The following is a 21,327-nucleotide window of genomic DNA, read 5'->3' as shown; positions in this document are numbered from 1 at the left end:
TCCCTGAAACTGTTCTGATAATTTGTTTTGTATGCTCTCTGCTGGGTCTTTCATATCTCTTCTGAAGTATGACGCAACACACTAATTGTGTTGTTGGCTGTTGTTTTATAAAGCTTCAACTTAGCCATGCTACTTTGGCACTCCTTGTCTGTATTTATGAAGCTCAGAGTCCAGGTATCCTATAAAATATAAGGTCATTTATTAAACGAAAGCTTTGATGGCAGTCATTAAAACAAAATCACTTTCCGTAAATAATTGAAGACTTTTCAGCATGTTTAATTGTGCTATCATGCCTCATACATAATTATCTAGCTGTCCAGCCAACTGTAGCATCCGATATTTTTTCTGGCTGTCGTCCATTTGAAAATACATGAAATGTAGTTTCCCAGACATTTTGATGATTCCATGACCATAAATGAAAGTCGCAATTGCTTTCTGAATTTGCAATAGAGATGGGACCACAAAAAATTCCACAACGCTGACATGTCTCGAGTGACTTCTTGTCTTCCTATTTTTACAATTTTCAATTTGTTATTATTTTCTCCTTATTTGAAATGTTTTTGATTAGATTACAAGCAAATTTGAATTAAATAATTAAAATAGTACTAGTAATGGCAAAATAAATACATTTAAAATGTAACTTCATACTGGCATCAACTTTATTTTGGATACTATAAATATATGTCATACTTTAAAAGTTTAATGTTTTTAATGTATACTTTTGATGTGTTTAATGACTGTAAATTGAATATTTCAAATAGATTTAAGAGTATTCGCCAAAATAATGTCTTTGAATTTATTTTTGAGTTCAGTGCAAATTAACAAAACCAATCCCATTTGAAGTTTACAACATTGTTGTTGCATAACTTAACTATATCACATATAAAACCTTGTAAAATCATGCGATGAACAACTCAGCCCTATTTATATCTGTGATCATAAGGTAATTTGGTTATACACATTGTAAATTGGTACAATATTATTAATAAAACTTATTTAACATGTTTAATCCTTCACTGTGTATTTGTTGTAATTTACCAAGAAGCTATCAAATTATATCTCTTTAAATCTTGAACAAAGCTACCTCAGCCAAACAAAATTAATTATTTAAAATAGATTTTGCCCTTGAAACCACATCTTACGCTCTCAGACAATGAAAATGTTATTTTAGTGGGCCTTCCTACTTCCTTCAATTATTAATTTATATTGGCTTATCTGATGTAAGAACGAGAAGCGTTTAGGCTCTGTAATTGGGATTAATTTTCATGATTCACAGTGATGGTTCTTTTACTTCTGCTGTGATGTAAACTTTAGTTTACTGGCAATGCTCTGAATTCAAATGTTCCTTCAAAAGCTTGAATACATAATTGAGGCCAACTGTTCAGTGTTTTGAAGGTGCTTTGCCATTAGAGATGCCAACTTTCAAATAAGATTTTAAACTATGCACTTTTGTAAGACACCTTTATGAAGTATTTTGAAGACCTAAGGACTCCTGGGGTTTCTTCCTTGGCCTGACCTCGCAACTCTATCTTCCAAGGATTGTTTTCTTCCTTCATCTATTATTTGCATGCTACCCTCTCGGCGACACCATCAGAAAGACGTACAGGTATGTAGGTTAATTGGCTGGGTAATTGTGAAAAATTGTCCCTAGTGGGTGTAGGATAGTGTTAATGTACGGGGATCGCTGGGCGGCACGGACTTGGAGGGCCGAAAAGGCCTGTTTCCGGCTGTAGATATATGATATGATATGACAAAATAACGTCTGTTTTCACATATGCATTGTATCTTATATCTTGTATCTTCTTGTCATCACCTCTGAAGAGTCCACCAGAGACTATACTGGAAGCTGACGAGAGTGGGTTTGGTCTAGCAGGGGCTTTGCCGTCTGTGGGCCTGGATGGAGGCCTTGAAGGTTGTGTAGGTGGGCATGTCAACAGAGGATTGTGGGAGGGCATTCCAGAGGGAAATTGCTTCTGGGAAAAAAGAGGGAGTAGATGTGTGTTGTTGAACTACAAGTTGCTTGTTGTGGCTTCTTCTGGATCTTGTTGTTTTCTCTTTGACGTATACGTCAGTGTCGAGGTCGATGTCCTTGTTGATAATCCTGTGAAGGGTAGTCAATCTGAGCATCTGGCGTCTGGTTTCAAGGGAGTCCCACTTTAAGCTGGTGAGCATTTTCATTACACTGGATTGTCATCTGAAGTCGCCGTACACAAACCGGGCTGCTCTTCGTTGAACATTTTTAAGAATATCTTTTTTTCTTGGTACCGGGGTTCCAAGCAGCGGAGGCATACCCCAAGTGCGGTTGGACTATTGCTTGGTGCAAATTATTTTTTAACAGTTTTGGAACAATGGTGGAGGTTTCTCTAAACGAAGTTGAGCATCTTCGTGGCTTTGTTTGCAGCATTATGTGACTGCTTATCCCACTTCAAGTTGTTTTGTATAAAGACACCAAGATATTTGTCTTCAGTGACTTCCTGTAAGGTTTTGCCAAGCATGGAATACTTTGCCGATCCTGGTTTACCTTTCCTGGACACCCTCATCACTTTACATTTTGATGCATTAAAACTCATGCCCCATTCTTTGGACCAGTTAACAAGCGTTATGAGGTCAGACTGAAGAGAAGTTTCATCTTCTTGAGAATTGATGGCTTTATATATGATGCAGTCATCTGCAAACAGTCTTGTGGTAGATTTAACAACTTCATTAATGTCATTTTTGACTAGGATAAAAAGGTGCCGGCCCAATACAGTGCCCTGAGGGACACATGTTGATGCACAACCGTTGACTATAACCCTCTGGAGATTGTTATTATTGAGGTCATTTAACTTTTTTCAGCTTCACTTCTTTTGACAGCACCTTCTATCTCTAGCTTGTCAGAATGCTTGTTTGATCTACAACACTCAGAGCAGAATATTTTTCCCCACATAAATACTGTGGAGACTGAAGCCATTGACCACCAGGTTCAAGCCTCTTCCCAACAGCCATCAGGCTCTTGAATACTACAAACACAAATCGAACTGTGAACTATCTTGGTTACATTAAGAGCTTCAGGCATTTTTGCATGAATATTGTTTTTTAATTGAAATCTTTTGGTATCTATGAGTACTGTGTTTACAAACCAGTTATAGACATAGATAGATGTCTAAATTTCAACAATATTATGTTGTTGCAAGTAAGAATTTTGTTTTTCCGATTTTGGATATATATGACAATTAAATATTTTTGAACTTTTGATTCTCTTCGCTATCCGCACGTTCATTCTTTGACATATATTTGAAACATAACCAGGCTCTTCTCAGCTTTAGCATCATATTTGATGCTGACCATATATCTTAGAGGTGTATAAAATCATGAGAGGAATAAATCGGGTAGATGTACAGTCTCTTGCCCAGAGTAAGTGAATCGAGGACCAGTGGACATATGTTTAAGGTGAAGGGGAAAAGATTTAATAAGAATCTGGGGATAACTTTTTCACACAAAGAGTGGTGGGTGGATGGAATAAGCTGCAAGAGGAGGTGGTTGGGACAATCCCAACATTTCAGAAACAGTTAGAAAGGTACATGGGACAGGTTTGGAGGGATATGGACCAAAAGCAGGCAGGTGGGACTCGTGTAGCTGGGATATGTTGGCCGGCGTGGCCAAGTTGGGCCGAAGGGCCTGTTTCCATGTGTTTCACTCTTATGACTATCTGTGTCACCCCTCATTGCTTTTTTTCATCTCCACAATGCTATTTAACTTGCTCCGGCCTCAACTCGGCCGGTGAGAAAAACTCATCCATATATTTGCCATTTCTAGTCTTGATAATTTCAGTATACTGCTGAGAATCCATCTTTGTTTTACTCTGGATATTGGTGAGACCATATTTAGAGTATTGTGTTCAGTTATTATAGGAAAGATGTTAAACTGGCAAGGGTGCAGAGAAGGGTGTAGGATCTCGAACAGGACAAAGGCAGGTGAGAGGTTAGAAGTTGGTACGGAGAGTGGTGAGAGAAAGGTTAGAGGACAGAATAGGCAGAAGAAAGGCGGGGAGTAAGGAAGGAAGGGTGGTTTAAACTGCGCGTATTTTAATGTAAGGGGCCTGATGGGTAAAGCAGATGAGGATAGGTACGTGCGACAGGAACGTGCGACAGGAACGTTATAGCCATTATTGAAATCTAGTTAAGAGAGGGGCAGGACTGGCAGCACAATGTTCTGGGATACAGGTGCTTCATAAGAGACAGGGGTGATGCTAATAGGAGGTTTGCATTATTGGTTAAGGAGGATGTCATGGCAGTAGTCAGAGGTGACATTTCGGATGGTTCGTCTAGTGAGGCTATATGGGTGGAGCTGAGGAACAAGAAAGAGATGATCACCTTGTTGGGGGTGTATTACAGACCCCTAAAGAGTCAACAAAAATTAGAAGAACAAATATGCCAGGAGATTTCAGACAGCTGCAATTCAAGTAAGGTTGTCATAGTAGAGGATTTTAACTTTCCCAATATTGACTGGGAAAATTATAGTGTGAAAGGTTTAGATGGGGTGCAATTTCTCAAAGGTGTGCAGGAGAGTTTTCTCCAGCAGTATGTAGAGGGCCCCCACACGTGAGAGGGCAACACCTTTGATTTACTCTTGGGAAATTGGGATGGCCAAGTGACTGAAGTGTTCGTGGAGGAGCCTTTTGGGGCCGGTGACCACTGTTCGAATAGGTATGGATAGTTATGGATAGGAACAGAGAGGCCCCACGAGTTAAAATGCTAAATTGGGGTAGGGCCAACTTTGAGGGTATGAAAGTCTTGCTCGTTGATTGGGGCAGGTTGTTTGAGGGGAAAAGAACATCAGCCAAGTGGAATATTTTTAAAAGCATGCTGACAAAAGCTCAGGATATGCACATCCCTGTTAGAGTGAAGTTCAAGGCAGGCAAATGTAAGGAAGCTTGGCTAATGAGACAAATTGAGGCATTGGTCAAGAATAAGAAGGACTCGTGGTACAGGCAAAGGCAGCTGAGATAAAGTGTATCCCTGGAGGAGTTTCGGGAACCAAGGAGCAAAGTAAAAGAGGAAATCACACGGGCAAAAAGGGGCTAGGAGATAGCTCTGCTCGTTAATATTAAAGGTAATCCCAAGAGATTTTATAAATATGTAAGGGGGAAACGGGTAACTGGAGAGAGAGTGGGACTCCTCAGGAATCAAAGTGGCCAACTCTGTGGAGCTACAGGAGATGGGCAAGGTTCTCAATGAGTATTTCTCCTCTATTTACAGTGGAGAAAGACAGGATGGGGGAACTTGAGGCAGTCAATGGAATGTTTGAGAGCAGTCAGTGTTACGGTCGAAGAGGAGCTCAATGTACTATCGTGTATGAAGGTAGACAAATCTCCAGGGTTTGATCAGATATATCCAAGGACATTGTGGCAAACCAGAGTGAAAATTGCGGGAGCCCTGGTTGAAATTTATGAGTCGTCTTTAAATACAGGAGATGTGCCGGAAGACTGGAGGGTGGCAAAATGTTGTGCCTCTATTCAAGAAGGTCTGCAGGGAAAATGCTGGGAACTATCAGCCAGTGAGCTTAACATCTGTAGTTTGAAAGTTACTAGAGAGTATTCAGAGGGATAGGACGCACAGGCATTTAAATGGACAAGGGCTGATTAGGGATAGTCAGCATGGTTTTGTGTCGTGTCTCCAAACCTGAGTTTTTCGAAGACATGACCAAAAAGGTTGATGAGGGCAGAGCTGTAGATGTATATATGGATTTCAGCAAAGCGTTCGACAAGGTCGGCTGCTCTGGAAGGTTAGATTGCATGAGATCCAAGGAAATTCTGAATGGATAGAAAATTGGCTTAACGGAAGGAAGCAGAGGTTGATGGTGGAAGGTTGCTTCTCGGACTGGAGGCCTGTGACTAGTGGTGTGCCTCAGGGTTCGGTGCTGGGCCAGTTACTGTTTGTCATCCATATCAATGATTTGGATGAGGACATACACGGCAAGTCTGGCAAGTTTGCAGATGATACAAAAGTATGTGGTTTGCAGATAGTGAAGATAGTTGTGAAAAATCGCAGCAGAGGAATGGTTGATGGAATTTAATGCAGAGAAATGTGAGGTGTTGCATTTTGGGAAGTCCAGACCTGGGCTGAAGTCGGCTGGACCTACACAGTGAATGGTAGGGCTCTGGGTGGTGTTGTAGAGCAGAGGGATCTCGGCGGCAGGTGCACGGTTGCTTGAAGGTGGAGTTAAAGGTAGATCAGGTGGTCATCAGTCAGAATATTGAGTATAGAAGTTGGGAGGTTATGTTGCAGTTGTATAAGACGTTGGTGAGGCCACATTTAGAGTATTATGTTCAGTTCTGGGATCTGTGTTATAGGAAAGATGTTGTCAAGCTGGAACGGGTACAGAAAAGATTTACGAGGATGTTGCCAGGACTAGAGGGTCTGAGCTATAGGGAGAGGTTGAGTAGGATGGGACTAGATCGGGTAGATGCACAGTCTCATGCCCTGAATAGGTGAATCGAGTACCAGAGGACACGGGTTTAAGCTGAAGGGGAAAAGAATTAATAGGAATCTAAAGGGTCACTATTTCACACAAAGGGTGATGGGTATATGGAACAAGCTGCCGGGGGACTTAGGTGAGGCAGGGACTCTCCCAACATGTAAGAAACAGTCAGACAGGTGCATGGTTTTGGACAGGGTTTGAGGGATATGGACCAAATGTGGGCAGGTGGGACTAGTAAGCTGGGATATATTTGCAAGTTGGGCCAAAGGGTCTGTTTCCATACTGTATCACTCTATGAATCTAAGATTTATGAGGATGTTGACATGATTAGAGGGCCTGAGCTACAAGGATGGATTGAGTGGGCTAGGACTTTATTCCTTGGAGCGCAGGAGGGTGAGGGGTGATCATTTGGAGGTGTATGATCATGATAGGAATAGATAGGGTAAATGCAGGGACTCTTTTTCTCAGAGTAGGGAAATCTAGAACCAGAAGACATGGGTTTAAGGTGAGGGGGGGGGGGAGATTTAATAGGAACTTGAGGTGGAACTTTTTTTTACACAAATGGTGATAGGTATATGGAACAAGCTGCTGGAGGAGGTAGTTGGGGCAGGTACTATCACAATTTGTAAAAAGCATTTGGACAGTTAAGGGCCTGTCCCACTTCGGCGATTTTTAAGGCGACTGCCGGCGACTGTCAAAGTCGTAGCAGATTGCCGAAAAACCATCAATTTTTTTTCACCTCCGACAATGTCTACGACAAGCTACGACAACCTACCACCTAGGCGACAGCAAGCTACCGACAACCGGCGACCCAGTCTTCGTGACCTAGGATGTCCACCTACGACAGCGACTACAACAAGCTGCGACAACCAAAGTCAACCTACCTCCACCCTTGACAAGCTACGACCCTGTCGCGTCACAACTGATGACAACGGGGTTAGCCATTTCACGTAATTTTAGCGCCACGGGTATGGGTTGGGTCTCCGATCATTCTGCATCATGGCTTCCAGGAAGCAACAAATGCTGGCATTGCTCTTACATCAAATGCAAGCCATGCTGCTTGCAGCGGCCTTCACGCTTCAAATTCTGATAGACAGAAGAAAAAGAAGAATGGTGGAGAAGAAGCCCAAGAAGAGGTCTGTGTGGTTGAAGCCCTTGTCTGTGAAGAGACCCAGGTTGGGCCAGTATGACAACCTGATGACTGAGCTCCAGCAAGAAGATGAGGCTGCCTTCAGAAACTTCACTAGGCTACCTCCTGAGCTTTTTCAGGAACTGAGGTCATGGGTGGGTCCTCTCCTGGAGAAACGGGAGACCTTCATGAGGAAGCCACTGGAACCAGGCCTGCGCTTAGCCATCACCCTCCGCTACCTTGCACCAGGAGACTCCTACAAGAGCCTCTCCTACAGCTTTCTTGTGGCCCACAACACCATCAGCAAGGTTGTCCGAGAGACCTGTGAGGCCATCATCAATGTTTATGAAGATGAAGTCATGGACTGTCCTACTACACCAGATGAGTGGAGGAGAGTGGCGCAGGGCTTTGATACCAGATGGAACTTTCAGAACACATGTGGGGCAGTGGACGGCAAGCATATGGCCAATAGGTGTCCACCCAATGGAGGTTCCACGTACTTCAACTACAAGAAGCTCCATTCCATCGTACTGATGGCTGGGGTGGATGCAAACTACAACTTCCTGTTTGTGGATGTGGGCACAGCTGGCAGTGTCACAGATGGTGGGATTTGGAGAGAGCCCTCCCTTGGGGAAGCACTGGAAGACGGAAGAGCAGGAGAAGACAACCCTGACATCCCATACTCCCTGGTTGGTGATGACGTCTTCCCACTCGGGTCATGGATGATGAAGCCATACTCTCACAGGCAGATGTCAAGTAAGCAGAGGATCTTCAACGACAGGCTGTCCAGGGCTAGGAGGGTGGTGGAAAATGCCTTTGGCATCCTCGCCAGCAGATTCAGATGTTTGCTGACTATGATGCAGCAGGAGCCCAAGAATGTGCAGACCGTGGTCTACGCAGCATGTGTCCTCCACAACCTGGTCCGTTGCAGAAGTGCAGCAGCAGCAGCCATGGTGGAGGGTAACCGAGTGGACAACCAGACAGGCAACATCACACTAGGCTCATGGAGAACTGGAGGACACGCTGCCCCGATGCTGGGACTGGGGATATTGCCAGGAAACACCTCCGCCAAGGAGTTGAGAGATCATCTATGCACTTACTACAACTCCGAACTAGGCAGTGTACCATGGCGGAATGACATGATCTGAAGACCAGTGGCAAACAGGCCACTCCACAAGCAGAGGTCCACCACTCCAGGAAGAGAGCCCACAACAGACCACAAGCCAAGCCCCTTTTCAGGGCCACCCACACCCTCCCAAAGGAGTTTCTTGTTCGATGCAGTCCAATGGTTGTGTTTGTTTTGTTCCATTGATAGAAATAAATAATAAGAGTTCGCCTTTCAATGCAGTGAAATGCTTGTGTCTGTGTTTATTTAATTGGTCAAAATAAATGAAATTAAAATATTTGAAAGAGATGCCATGAGAAAGTACTCTGAAATGCAATAACTTCAGACATCAATCTTTTGTCAGAATGTCCGAAAATAACTTTATTCAAACAAACTAAATCCTTATAAAAGGTGAATAACTACATTCAAAAATCTGTGAAAAAATATAAACTTCAAATAATTACAAAAACTAGCAACAAAAAAGAAGTTTAACATTAAACAGAATCTTCTATGTACTAATTTTTAATGTGGCCGGTTATACAATGGGCCATGAGAACTGCCATCAGAACTGGAGGCCGGGCTCTCCGTTCTGGGGGGCCACTCTGTTGTCAGTGGCGCAGGCGCAGGCGCGGGTGTCCCCAGCCAATGGTAATCTGGGATTGAGTATGCCGGCTGCGATGGGAAAGGTGCTGCGTGCTGATAATATGGCATCAGTGGGGGTCTCATCAGTGACTGTGGCTGCAACACAGAAACATAGCGAGAATAAGTGAAGGCAAAGAAATAAAAACAAATGTCAAGTCCAACTCTCAAAAAAAAAATTAATTAGAGACCTGGTGAGTGTGCTACTGTGGTGGTCCCATCATAGCCTGTCCCATCTGTTGCTGTCCCACGTTTCCCATCTGCAGCAGATTGTGCAACACACATGAAATAACTTTGAATATTTCAAACATCAATATGAAAATTAATGGCTAATATTGAGGTCAATTTTCCTCAACACCGCACAAGATTCATTGAAGATATTAACCTGGTGGGAGAAGTCATGGGCCATCATCAATGCAGCAATGCTGTACACAAACCACGCATCGTGTGGGATTTTGAGAATCTGGGTTTTCAAAAATCCAAGAAAGGTGTCCACAATCTGCTCATTTGTTGTCTGTGGCTGTGATATGGTATGCACGACATTCTGGGATTCTTCCACCTGTTGCATGAGCTGAAACATTAATGAGTAAGATAGAGGCAATTAATTTTTTTTCAAAAAGAAAGATGGATGGATGGATGAGAAGATAACTCATCGTTCGTGCTTACATCGCTGATCTGCTCCCGCAGACCTGCCTCTCTTTCCTCCGCTGTGGTGGAGCATGCCACCAGGGGTCTTGCTCCGTTTGCTGTGCGGAGCGATGGCGAATCCAGAGGGTCCCTCAAGAGGATCACATTCGTCCTCACTCAAGTTCCTGGAATGTGGTACACCCTTGTCAAACTGGAAGGAGATAAATGTGAAGTTACAGACTTTCAAGACCATCAGGACATGACAAGCAAGATGAAAATCAAATAATCACTTTCACAATGACTGTGTTATGATAATTACTGCATTCTGGCTTTGTGGGGCCTCCACTCGCACAATGTGTGACCTCAGAAAGAACCACTTCTGCAGCATCGACTCCCCCCCCCCCCTCCAAGGTCAGGCTCTTTGCACCAGACCCGGACTTATTCGCCCTCTGGGACAGCTTTCCAAATCTTGTCCTCTGACTTTTAAAAAAAATACTTAGTTGTTCATCTGTATTAAAAAATATATATAAATATCAGTGCGGATTGCCTGCTTGCAAAAGAATGGAGACCACAGCTAGCACACAACATGAGGTTTGTACTTACAGGTGCAATCAGGGAACTCCTTGGCCATGGCTTCAAGGAGAGCTGTCTTCCCGGCCTTGTTGCGGTACTGCCGGTGGTTGTTATCGTACAGTTGAAGGTGCGATTCATACCACTCAACCAGGTCACTCTCTTGTTGGTCACTGAATATATATAGTCTCGGAGTCCTCACCATTGCTCATCAGGGCTGGGGTGGTGGTGGGGACAATGGTAGCCTCCCAGTTCTCCTCCTGGGCCTCCTCCTCCTGGGCCTTCTCCACCTGGATCTCCTCCACCAGGACGACCTCCTCCACCAGGACGACCTCCTCCTGGGTCACCTCAGTCTCCAGCTGCCTGGTGGGTGAGTGTGGGGGCCGAACTGTGCCCCTTCCTTCTCCTGGGTGCCATGTTTTAAAGCTGAAGTAGAAGTTTTTAAAGTTGAAGTGAAAGATGAGATCTGATCAGGTCAGTCGCCAAACAAAGAATGACCAGTCCTCAAGGAAACGCCCAAAGTCCCATGTCCACGGGTGTTAGCCACGGAGGTGCCAGTGACGTAGTAGTAGGTATGGTCGTACCTTGCTGTCGGTGTGGTGAGGTTGCCGCCCTCATTCAACAGCATCGCAGCTGGCTGTTGCAGCTGGACTTCTGTGGACGGGTTTTGCCAGTGCCTGTCGTAACTTGTCTTCTCCTGATGCCGGTACCTGTCGCGGGTTGACATAGGTAGTCGCCAATGAAATTAATCCGGCATCAGTACCGGCGACAACCTCCCTCAACTGGCGATAACCTGGCGACAACCTATGACAGCGACCACGTCAAGCTACGACAACCTACGATCATTGGCGTCAAGCCAGCTGTCGCCGAAAATTTTCGAGCAGGGGGAATTTTCCGCGGCGAACAGAAAAAAGCTACGACTCATTGGAGACTACTCACGGCCATGCCCACAACACACCGGCGACTGTGCGGCGACAGCCTAGTCGCCGGCAGTCGCCTTAAAAATCGCCGAAGTGGGACAGGCCCTTTACATGGAGAAGCTAGGTTTAGAGGGATATAGGCCAAACGCAGGCAGGTGGGACTAGTGTAGATGGGGCATGTTGGACGGTGTGGGCAAGTTGGGGCTAAAGGCCTGTTTCCATGCTGTATGACTATACATTTTTGAGGTGATCTAAAACTGCAGCCTGCATCAATTACCATGTTCAGTCAATCTATCATGTTTTTGTGTTGACTGAAACTATGCTTTGTCCTTTCCTTTTTCTAGTATTTTCCATCATCCTATCAGTCAAACAACAGGAAATATTGTCACCCACCTTAATTTAAAATTATGAAAGGGAAATCATGCTCGACTAATCTTCTGGAATTTTTTCAGGACGTGACAAGTAAAATGGATGAAGGGGAGCCAGTGGATGTAGTGTATCTAGACTCTCAGAAAGCCTTTGATAAGGTCCCGCACGGGAGATTGGTGACTAAAATTAGAGCACATGGTATTGGGGGTAGGGTGTTGACATGGATAGAAAATTGGTTGGCAGACAGGAAGCAAAGAGTAGGAAGGAGTAAACGGGTCCTTTTCAGAATGGCAGGCAGTGGTGAGTGGAGTGACGCAAGGCTCGGTGTTGGGCCGCAACTGTTTACCATATATATTAATGATTTGGAAAAGGGAATTAGAAGCAACACTAGCAAGTTTGCGGATGACACAAAGCTGGGTGGCAGTGTAAACTGTGAAGAGGATGTTAGGTTGCAGGGTGTCCTGGACAGGTTGAGTAAATGGGCAGATGAGTGGCAGATGCAGTATAATATAGATAAATGTGAGGTTATTCACTTTGGCGGCAGAAACAAAGAGGCAGATTATTATCTCAACGGAGTTAGGTTAGGTAAGGGGGAGGTGCAGCGAGACCTGGGTGTCCTTGTACACCATTCACTGAAAGTTGGCGTGCAGGTACAGCAGGCAGTGAAGAAAGCTAATGGAATGTTGGCCTTCATAACAAGAGGATTTCAGTATAGGAGTAAAGAGGTTCTTCTGCAATTGTATAGGGCCCTGGTAAGACCACATCTGGAGTGTTGTGTACAGTTTTAGTCTCCTAATTATGTAGGTATGTAGGTTAATTGGCTGGGTAAAATGTTTTTAAAAAAAATTTTTGATTTAAAAAATTGTCCCTAGTGGGTGTAGGATAGTGTTAATGTACGGGGATCGCTGGGCGGCACGGACTTGGAGGGCCGAAAAGGCCTGTTTCCGGCTGTATATATATGATATGATATAATTTGAGGAAGGACATCGTTGTAATTGAGGCAGTGCAGCGTAGGTTCACGAGATTGATCCCTGAGATGGCGGGACTGACATATGAGGAAAGATTGAAAAGACCAGGCTTGTATTCACTGGAGTTTAGAAGGATGAGAGGGGATCTTATAGAAACATATAAAATTACAAAAGGACTGGACAAGCTAGATGCAGGAAAAATGTTCCCAATGTTGGGCGAGTCCAGAACCAGGGGCCACAGTCTTGGAATAAAGGGGAGGCCATTTAAAACTGAGGTGAGAAAAAACTTTTTCACCCAGAGAGTTGTGAATTTATGGAAGCTAAATCACTGGATGGATTTAAGAGAGAGTTAGATAGAGCTCCGGGGGCTAGTGGAATCAAGGGATATGGGGAGAAGGCAGGCACGGGTTATTGATTGGGGATGATCAGCCATGATCACAATGAATGGCAGTGCTGGCTCGAAGGGCCGAATGGCCTCCTCCTGCACCTATTTTCTATGTTTCTATTTCTATGCATCTCTCTCTACTTTTACAGATCAGGAATAGTACATATTGAAACACCAAGAGAAAAGCTATTGGAAATTTAACTAATTATATGAATAGACATTCACAATGGTGTGAACAGGCTTCCCAAGCTTATGTCACAAAAAAGGATAATTAGCCATGAACTGATGATCAATGTGATTTTTAAAAAAAGCTCCCATATAAAATATGTTGACTAACAGCAGTGGGAAGGCCAGATAGCTGTATCATTCAGACATACATTCTATTGCTTGTGATATACAATACACTTGTCTTTTTGTTAGCTAATATTTTGTTCATTTGTTAAATTACAGCCTTTTCAGTTAAGATGAGGTAACGGCAGAAATTATACTACTTAAAACTTGACAGCTCAACAGAAATAGCAAAAAGTAATATGTGGAACCCGTGGTTTGAGGACATTAGAACTGAGTTTATCTATTTTGAAGCACATTGTAGTTAATTCCCATACTATTCTGATCTGAAGTAGCTGATGTTTTTCTTTTTGAGGTTTAGATCTGTCACAGAACTAGATTCCCCTCTTGCAGAGTAATAATTAATCCTGCAATTCGAGAGATGTAGTGGATAAATGGATAAAGACCTAGAGAACTGGAAACAAGTGTATACTTTTAGGCAATGCACCTGGCTCCAACTTTTGATACAATTATGGTTTACCTTTTACCTTCACATTTCTGCACACTAACCCTACATTCCTTGATAATCTTCATATTCAGAATTTTTTTGATTGCTGTCTTGAATATTCTCCACGATTGAGGTGATTTGATTCATGGTTATAGAATTATAAAGAGTTGCTCTCCTCTGAGGTAGCTAGAATCTTACTGATGCACATTGCTCTTTAGGTTGCTTGGTTTTAGCCAACTAATTAAGGGGGTTACAATTAAAGGCAATCTGGTTTGATTCTTACCAGTCCACATCTTAATTTACTGACCATATGTCAGTGAGATGTCTCTGCAGGAAAGGTATAGAGGGTCTTTATCAGGCAAGTATTGATTTCCTAGCTGAGATTAATTTTATTTGAAGATTTCAATGGCTGATAATAATAAATTCTTAAATATATTCCCTAAACAATCTCCAATGAGGAAATTCAGTTACATTCCAAGGCATTAACTGCATCAAAAAAAATGCAATTTATATTCTCTCTGTTTTTCAGGTAAAGGATGACCAAATTATTGCCTGAAACAGGCAGCTAAGGAGAAAGGATTAAAAAGCTGTAAAATGCCCAAATCTGGGTCTTCCAAAACAGCACAGACGGAAGGTTCTGATAGCAACTGCAACATGGTTGAAAAACAGACCGGAAGGAAGGTAAATTGTGCTTACGGTGAAATGCTTTTGGAAATAAAGGCATTTCTGCAAATGTATTATTTGTAATTATCTAATCTAATAAAATTAAGAATATTTTGGGAGATAAATTTTACTGCAAACCTGTTGGATTTGCAGACCTGGAATACAATTTTCAAATTTCAGTATCTTTCTAGTTGTTCTAGGCATAGTTGATTTGGGCATACGTTATTGTTGGAATGAATCATCTGGTAGCAGATGAAAGTCTTTAATTTGTAAAGAGTGTGAATTTCCAAATGGAATGATTAGACATACTGTTTCATTTCCTGCATACTGGTTTCCAGAATGTGTCACTCGGGAAGAATGTTCAAATGTTTACTCCATTCTACAACCTAAATGATTTTAGTTGTTTTTGGATCAGATGTAATTTGCCTTCAAACCTTCCAGGTAGCCATATATATTTTTCATGGCAGTAATAGAGATGCCAGATAAGTTCATCTTGTTTGTACATTTGTCACATGAAAAGAATTTTCCAAACAGAAGATCTTTCCCCACAATACCAAAACCAATTCAGTCACTGCATTAAAAAAGCCTCTCTCTCAGCTGGTCTTTTGCGATATGAGGATAATGTCCACTCCAGTTTGTGGATTCTGCAGTGATGTGATCAATGTGCTACAAATGAGCTTGGATTGTTGGGTGGGTGGGTGAGAATGTGCATTTGAGATTGTGTGCTCCTTATTTATGCCTTTTAAATTTGAACTCTTGTATTCTTGATACAAAGATTTGCGGTTCTTAGTGCTAGCAATATATTTTCCATATTTCTGTACTTTTAATAACATGGAAGAAGCCTACTTGGCCTATTGGGTCTAGTAGGTTCTTTGACTCATTTGCTCTTTTATTCCCCTGTAACCAACGCTTTCTCGCATGCTGTTGATTCTCCCACCATCCACTTAGCGGGAACAATTTACAGAGACCAATTAACTTACCAGCACATCTTTAGGATGTAGAAGGAAATTGTTTTGTCAGTAGAGTTGTGCAAAATGGGCAGATTGGTAAAGCCATTGACATAGCAGTTAACACTACTGCCTCATGGCTCCGGGGATGTAGGTTCAATCCTGGTCTTGGGTGCTGACTTGCAGATTATGGCACAGGACACTGCCATACAGGCCCACATAAGCTCTCAGCACAACAATCCAGTCAGTTCCATTCCCTCCTTTCTAAGGCTCATCAACGTCTCCTTTGATTCTTATGCCTCCTACCTGCACTAAGGTTTTTTGTAGTAGACAGTGAACCTACCAGTTTATCTTCAGAACGTCGGAGGAAACTGGAACACCTGGCAACAATCTGCATGGGGAGAACATGCAAACTCCACACAGACCATTTAATAAACTGCGGTTTGTAGTTTAAGTTGTGTCAGTGAAACACATTGAATGTCTTGATTACTGATGTGGGAGAACTAATATCGAACTCAAAGACAAGAGACTGCAGATGCTGTAACCTGGAGCAAAAATCAAATTGCAAGAGGAATTCAGCAGATCAGCCAGCATATATGATGGCAGAGGGCTGGTTGACTTTTGGGATTGAGACTGCATCAGAGTTCTGTAATCCCCTAATTATCGGTATTTGTTCCAGGCACAGATATAGACCCATTGTCGCAAAACCTGGATCTTAAGGTGTCCCAGGATCTCAAATCCTTTATTAAATAAGACCAATGGTAACCCTTTTTCAATGAAGAGTGGTGTATGCCAGGAGTGGCACATTTTATCTAAAAATGATTTCTTAGCCTGATAAAATTCAAGACTGCACGTCATAGAGACAGCTAAGTGATCTCACAAAATCAATGTAGTGCAGAAAATCTGTGCTCCAGAGCAAGCCATACTTCCAGCTAAGCTCTTCGGTATTTTTATAACTCAGGGTCGCAAAAACAGGTGAAATCTTGCAACAAGATGATTATAGTTATGAGAGGCCAAATATATTGACCGATTATATCTTTACACATTACACTGTGGGAGTTTCCTAAAGCCAGCCATTTTCAGCTGGTTCAAAATTAACCTGCCTGGAATAAGAATGTTTGAAGAATGCAGAGTTCTTTCCATTTATAGCTCTATTAATAATGACCTCCTTTGCCTGCAGGGTGAAGATCTGGGTGTGGGCTGATGTGTCAAGTGTCTTTATCACAAAAGTACCTTGCTCTGACTATCTGGCAAGAGATTCTAATCACCCTCTCCCAGACATTGCTAGTGCCAAATTTCCTGGGAGTTGTTATTTTCTACTAAACTGAATCAGCTGCATAAATACAATGACCACAGGACTAGGTTGCTCAATCCTGACTTGATCATGAAAGCTCTTTGTATTTATTTTGAGTCTTCCCACCAGAAGGCAAAAGTCAGGAGTGATGCTCTGTTCTCCATTTATAAGAACAAATGCATTTCTGATGACTTTAAAGGTGTTCCACACAATCACAAAATTATGCTTGATTTCAAAACCCAGTCCCCACATCTTCCATCTTCCATGTTCTCACTTAACCACCAGTGCACCTTGTCTAACACGCACTCTTTCCTACACCATTTCAATTTTTATCACACTTCCCTCTTTTTTTAACCTATTAGGAGGACAAAATTAGTAAATGCATTTGATGATAATAATATCCACGTTCCCTTCCAAGTTGTACGCTATTCTGTCAAGGAGGTAGATGTTCAGTCTCACTGCATTAGAATCCTGGAATTCTAGTATTGTGGTTATGCCTTACGCTGGACTAGATTGTATAGCTTTTTCCCATTGCCATTGACACGATGGGCTGAGTAACTATTGTAAATTTTCTTATTTTTTTCTCTCTCTGGCTACAGTGGTCAAAGCAGGCATTTTGCCAATCACCAGAACAAGTTGGGTTGGACAGTAAACAGTGATGACTATATCCAATTATTTGAAAACTTAAAATATAACAATTGGTTACATCTTCAAACAGATTTGATGGAGGAATTGTCAAATTGATCTTGCCACATGCACAAGTATTGTGAGGTACAGGTACAATAAAATATCTTGCCACATCAGCATCACTGACACGTAGACTCAGACAAATACACAACAAAAACATATTATACATAAGCCATGATTTTTTAAAAGAAAACTACAAAAACAAGAAATTGATGGGAAACATCATTTGAAAAAACGTCCATGATAATGCAAGAAGTAAACCGTAATGTTTCGTTGTCAAATACGTTGTTTTGTGTAATAATGGCAACCTATAATTGAATGGTTTAGCAATAAGCCACTTCATTTTCTCAAAACTACACCTTGTAAATTATTAGGGTACATAGCTTTTTCTTGCATCAGCTTGGTTTCATCTGCATTGGGGATGGGAATTCCTTGTAAATGGGATGTAGCTGTCTTGCTATTTTTCATTATGCCTGGCAGCGACTCTGGAAAGCAAGAGAACAACCAACAATGCCTTGCCGCCCAGAACAAACAACCCAGTTATGCCAATTGTCCTTGTTCTGGAAGGGGAACAAAGGCAATGGAAAATTGCACCAAGGACCAGGTTTGGACAGCTGGAGGCAGCCCGGGACTGGCAGATGCTGGTGGATATGGACCAACGGCTTACGGTTCCATCAGAGATAGCCATCACCAACTTGAGGCAAGATTTTGTCTTCTGGTCCAACTATCAGTGCATGGTGTATTTTGTGGAGCTCACAGTCCCTTGAGAGGATGCTGTGCAGGAAGCCTTCGAAAGAAAGAAACTGTGATATACAGAGCTTGCAGCGGAGGCAGAACAGCGGGGCTGGAGAGCAAAGATCTGCCCGGTAGAAGTTGGATGTCGGGGCTTCGTGGCAACATCAACTGTAAGACTGATGAAGGACCCGGGGACCAGCGGACAAGCCCTACGCCAGGCCATCAAGGAAACATCAGGGGTCGTAGAGCGGAGTAGCCACTGGCTCTGGCTGAAGAGGAAAGACCCCATCTGGTCTCCCAAATAAGCAGGCTAGGCAGATGTGGGACGCCAGAACGCACCGCTGAGCCTACTGGAGACGTCGTAGGCCCAGTCAGCGAAACATTGATGAAAGTAGGAGCCCACTTGATAACCCCAATGACGTGTCGGCCCAGCCTTTCATAACATGGGAGGAGCGTAGGTGAGTGCTTAAACCTTACATCACCACCGGGAGCAAGTTAAGAGTTGGCACTTTGGATTTTAACATCACGTCCTATGTATTTGAAAACCTTGCAAACAAGTGGAGTCAGTGGAAAAGAGTAGGTTTAAAGGTGATTACATTTTAAAGTCCTGATGATCAATATATTCAAGCATTGTGGGGTGTTTTAGTTTTCAAACTGATCCGAGAATAATAAAACTGGAGATTTTTTTTTTAGAATGTTCGAATAAGCCTAAACTGTTTACTGTTGTCCAGAAATATTCAACCAGTCTGAAGAAGGGTCTTGACCCAAAACATCACCCATTCCTTCTCTCCAGAGATGTGCCTGTTTTGCTGAGTTGCTCCAGCTTTTTGTGTCTATCTCAAGCAGTTTGATTATGTTCACATATGTAGTATTAGTTTAGCACCTTATTCAAGCCAGGAAACTGGATATTTACTAGATCAAGAAGGATTTACTTTAGAAGCATTTTCTCTTTCTTGCAGTTAATCACGATAGAAATACACAAATAAATAGCTGGAAGTATATTGTTCATTCAGGAGTAGGCCATTCGGCCCTTCGAGCCAGCACCACCATTCAATGTGATCATGGCTGATCATTCCCAATCAGTACCACGTTCCTGCCTTCTCTCCATACCTCCTGACTCCGCTATCCTTAAGAGCTCTATCTAGCTCTCTCTTGAAAGCACTCAGAGAATTGGCCTCCACCGCCTTCTGAGTCAGAGAATTCCACAGATTTACAACTCTGACTGAAAACGTTTTTCCTCATCTCCGTTCTAAATGGCCTACCCCTTATTCTTGAACTGTGGCCCCTGGTTCTGGATTCCCCCAACATTGGGAACATGTTTCCTGCCTCTAATGTGTCCAACTCCTTAATAATCTTATATGTTTCAATAAGATCCCCTCTCATCCTTCTAAATTCCAGTGTATACAAGCCTAGTCAATCCAGTTTTTCAACATATGACAGTCCCGCCATTCCGGGAATTAACCTTGTAAACCTACGCTGCACGTCCTCAATAGCAAGAATATCCTTCCTCAAATTTGGAGACCAAAACTGCACACAGTACTCCAGGTGCGGTCTCACCAGGGCCCTGTACAACTGCAGAAGGACCTCTTTGCTCCTATACTCAACTCCTCTTGTTATGAAGGCCAACATTCCATTGGCTTTCTTCACTGCCCGCTGTACCTGCATGCTTCCTTTCAATGATTGATGCACTAGGACACCCAGATCTCGTTGTACGTCCCCCTTTCCTAACTTGACACCATTGAGATAATAATCTGCCTTCCTATTCTTACCACCAAAGTGGATAACCTCACACTTACCCACATTAAACTGCATCTGCCATGCATCCGCCCAGTCACACAACCTGTCCAAGTTACCGTGCAACCTCATAGCATCTTCCTCACAGTTCACACTGCCACCCAGCTTTGTGTCATCTGCAAATTTGCTAATGTTACTTTTAATCCCTTCATCCAAGTCATTAATGTATATTGTAAATAGCTGCGGTCCCAGCACCGAGCCTTGCGGTACCCCACTAGTCCCTGCCTGTCATTCTGAAAGGGACCCATTTATCCCCACTCTTTGCTTTCTGTCTGCCAACCAATTTTCTATCCATGTCAATACCCTACCCCCAATACCATGTGCTCTAATTTTGCCCACTAATCTCCTATGTGGGACCTTGTCGAAGGCTTTCTGAAAGTCAAGGTACACTACATCCACCGGCTCTCCCCAGTCCATTTTCCTAGTTACATCCTCCAATAATTCCAGAAGATTACTCAAGCACGATTTCCCGTTCGTAAATTCATGCTGACTGGGAACGATCCTGTTACTGCTATCCAAATGCTCCGCAATTTCGTCTTTTATAATTGCCCACCACCGATGTCAGAAAAACTGGCCTATAATTTCCTGTTTTCTCTCTCCCTCCTTTCTTAAAATGTGGGATAACATTAGCTACCCTCCAATCCACAGGAACTGATCCTGAATCTATAGACCATTGGAAAATGATCACCAATGCGCCACGATTTCTAGAGCCACCTCCTTAAGTATCCTGGGATGCAGATCATCAGTCCCTGGGGATTTATCAGCCTTCAGTCCCATCAGTCTACCCAACACCATTTCCTGCCTAATGTGAATTTTCTTCAGTTCCTCCGTCACGCTAGGATCTCTGGCCACTAGAACATCCGGGAGATTGTTTGTGTCTTCCTTAGTGAAGACAGATTCAAAGTACCGGTTCAACTCGACTGCCATTTCCTTGTTCCCCATAATAAATTCCCCTGCTACTGTCTTCAAGGGACCCACATTTGCCTTAACTATTTTTTTCCTCTTCACATACCTAAAGAAACATTTACTATCTTCCTTTATATTATTGGCTAGCTTACCGTCGTACCTCATCTTTTCTCCCTGTATTGCCTTTTTAGTTTTCTTCTGTTGCTCTTTAAAAGAGTCCCAATCCTCTGGCTTCCCGCTCTTCTTTGCTATGTTATACTTCTCTTTTATTTTTATGCTGTCCTTGACTTCCCTTGTCAGCCACGGGTGCCTCTTACTCCCCTTAGAATCATTCCTCCTCTTTGGGATGAATTGA

The 21,327-nt window shown here is 42.9% G+C and overlaps 2 protein-coding genes across 8 annotated transcripts in view; both read left to right on the top strand.

Moving 5' to 3' along the window:
• The window catches only part of ankrd12 (ankyrin repeat domain 12), a 157,413-nt gene that overhangs the window by 51,868 nt on the left and 84,218 nt on the right, over positions 1–21,327 (top strand). For all 7 annotated transcript variants that reach the window (XM_078397484.1, XM_078397482.1, XM_078397488.1 and 4 more), the window contains exon 2: positions 14,476–14,627. In XM_078397484.1, the coding sequence (XP_078253610.1) occupies positions 14,541–14,627 (87 nt within the window). In that variant the 5' untranslated portion in view covers positions 14,476–14,540. The remainder of the gene's footprint in view (positions 1–14,475; positions 14,628–21,327) is intronic.
• Positions 7,657–9,112, top strand: LOC144593005 (uncharacterized). Its single transcript, XM_078398419.1, has 2 exons — positions 7,657–8,572; positions 9,105–9,112. Exons 1-2 carry the CDS (start codon positions 7,657–7,659, stop codon positions 9,110–9,112), a joined length of 924 nt encoding a protein of 307 aa, XP_078254545.1.

Source organism: Rhinoraja longicauda, chromosome 4 (assembly GCF_053455715.1).
Source record: "Rhinoraja longicauda isolate Sanriku21f chromosome 4, sRhiLon1.1, whole genome shotgun sequence".
NCBI lineage: Eukaryota > Metazoa > Chordata > Chondrichthyes > Rajiformes > Arhynchobatidae > Rhinoraja > Rhinoraja longicauda.
This window is presented reverse-complemented; position numbering and strand designations above follow the sequence as displayed.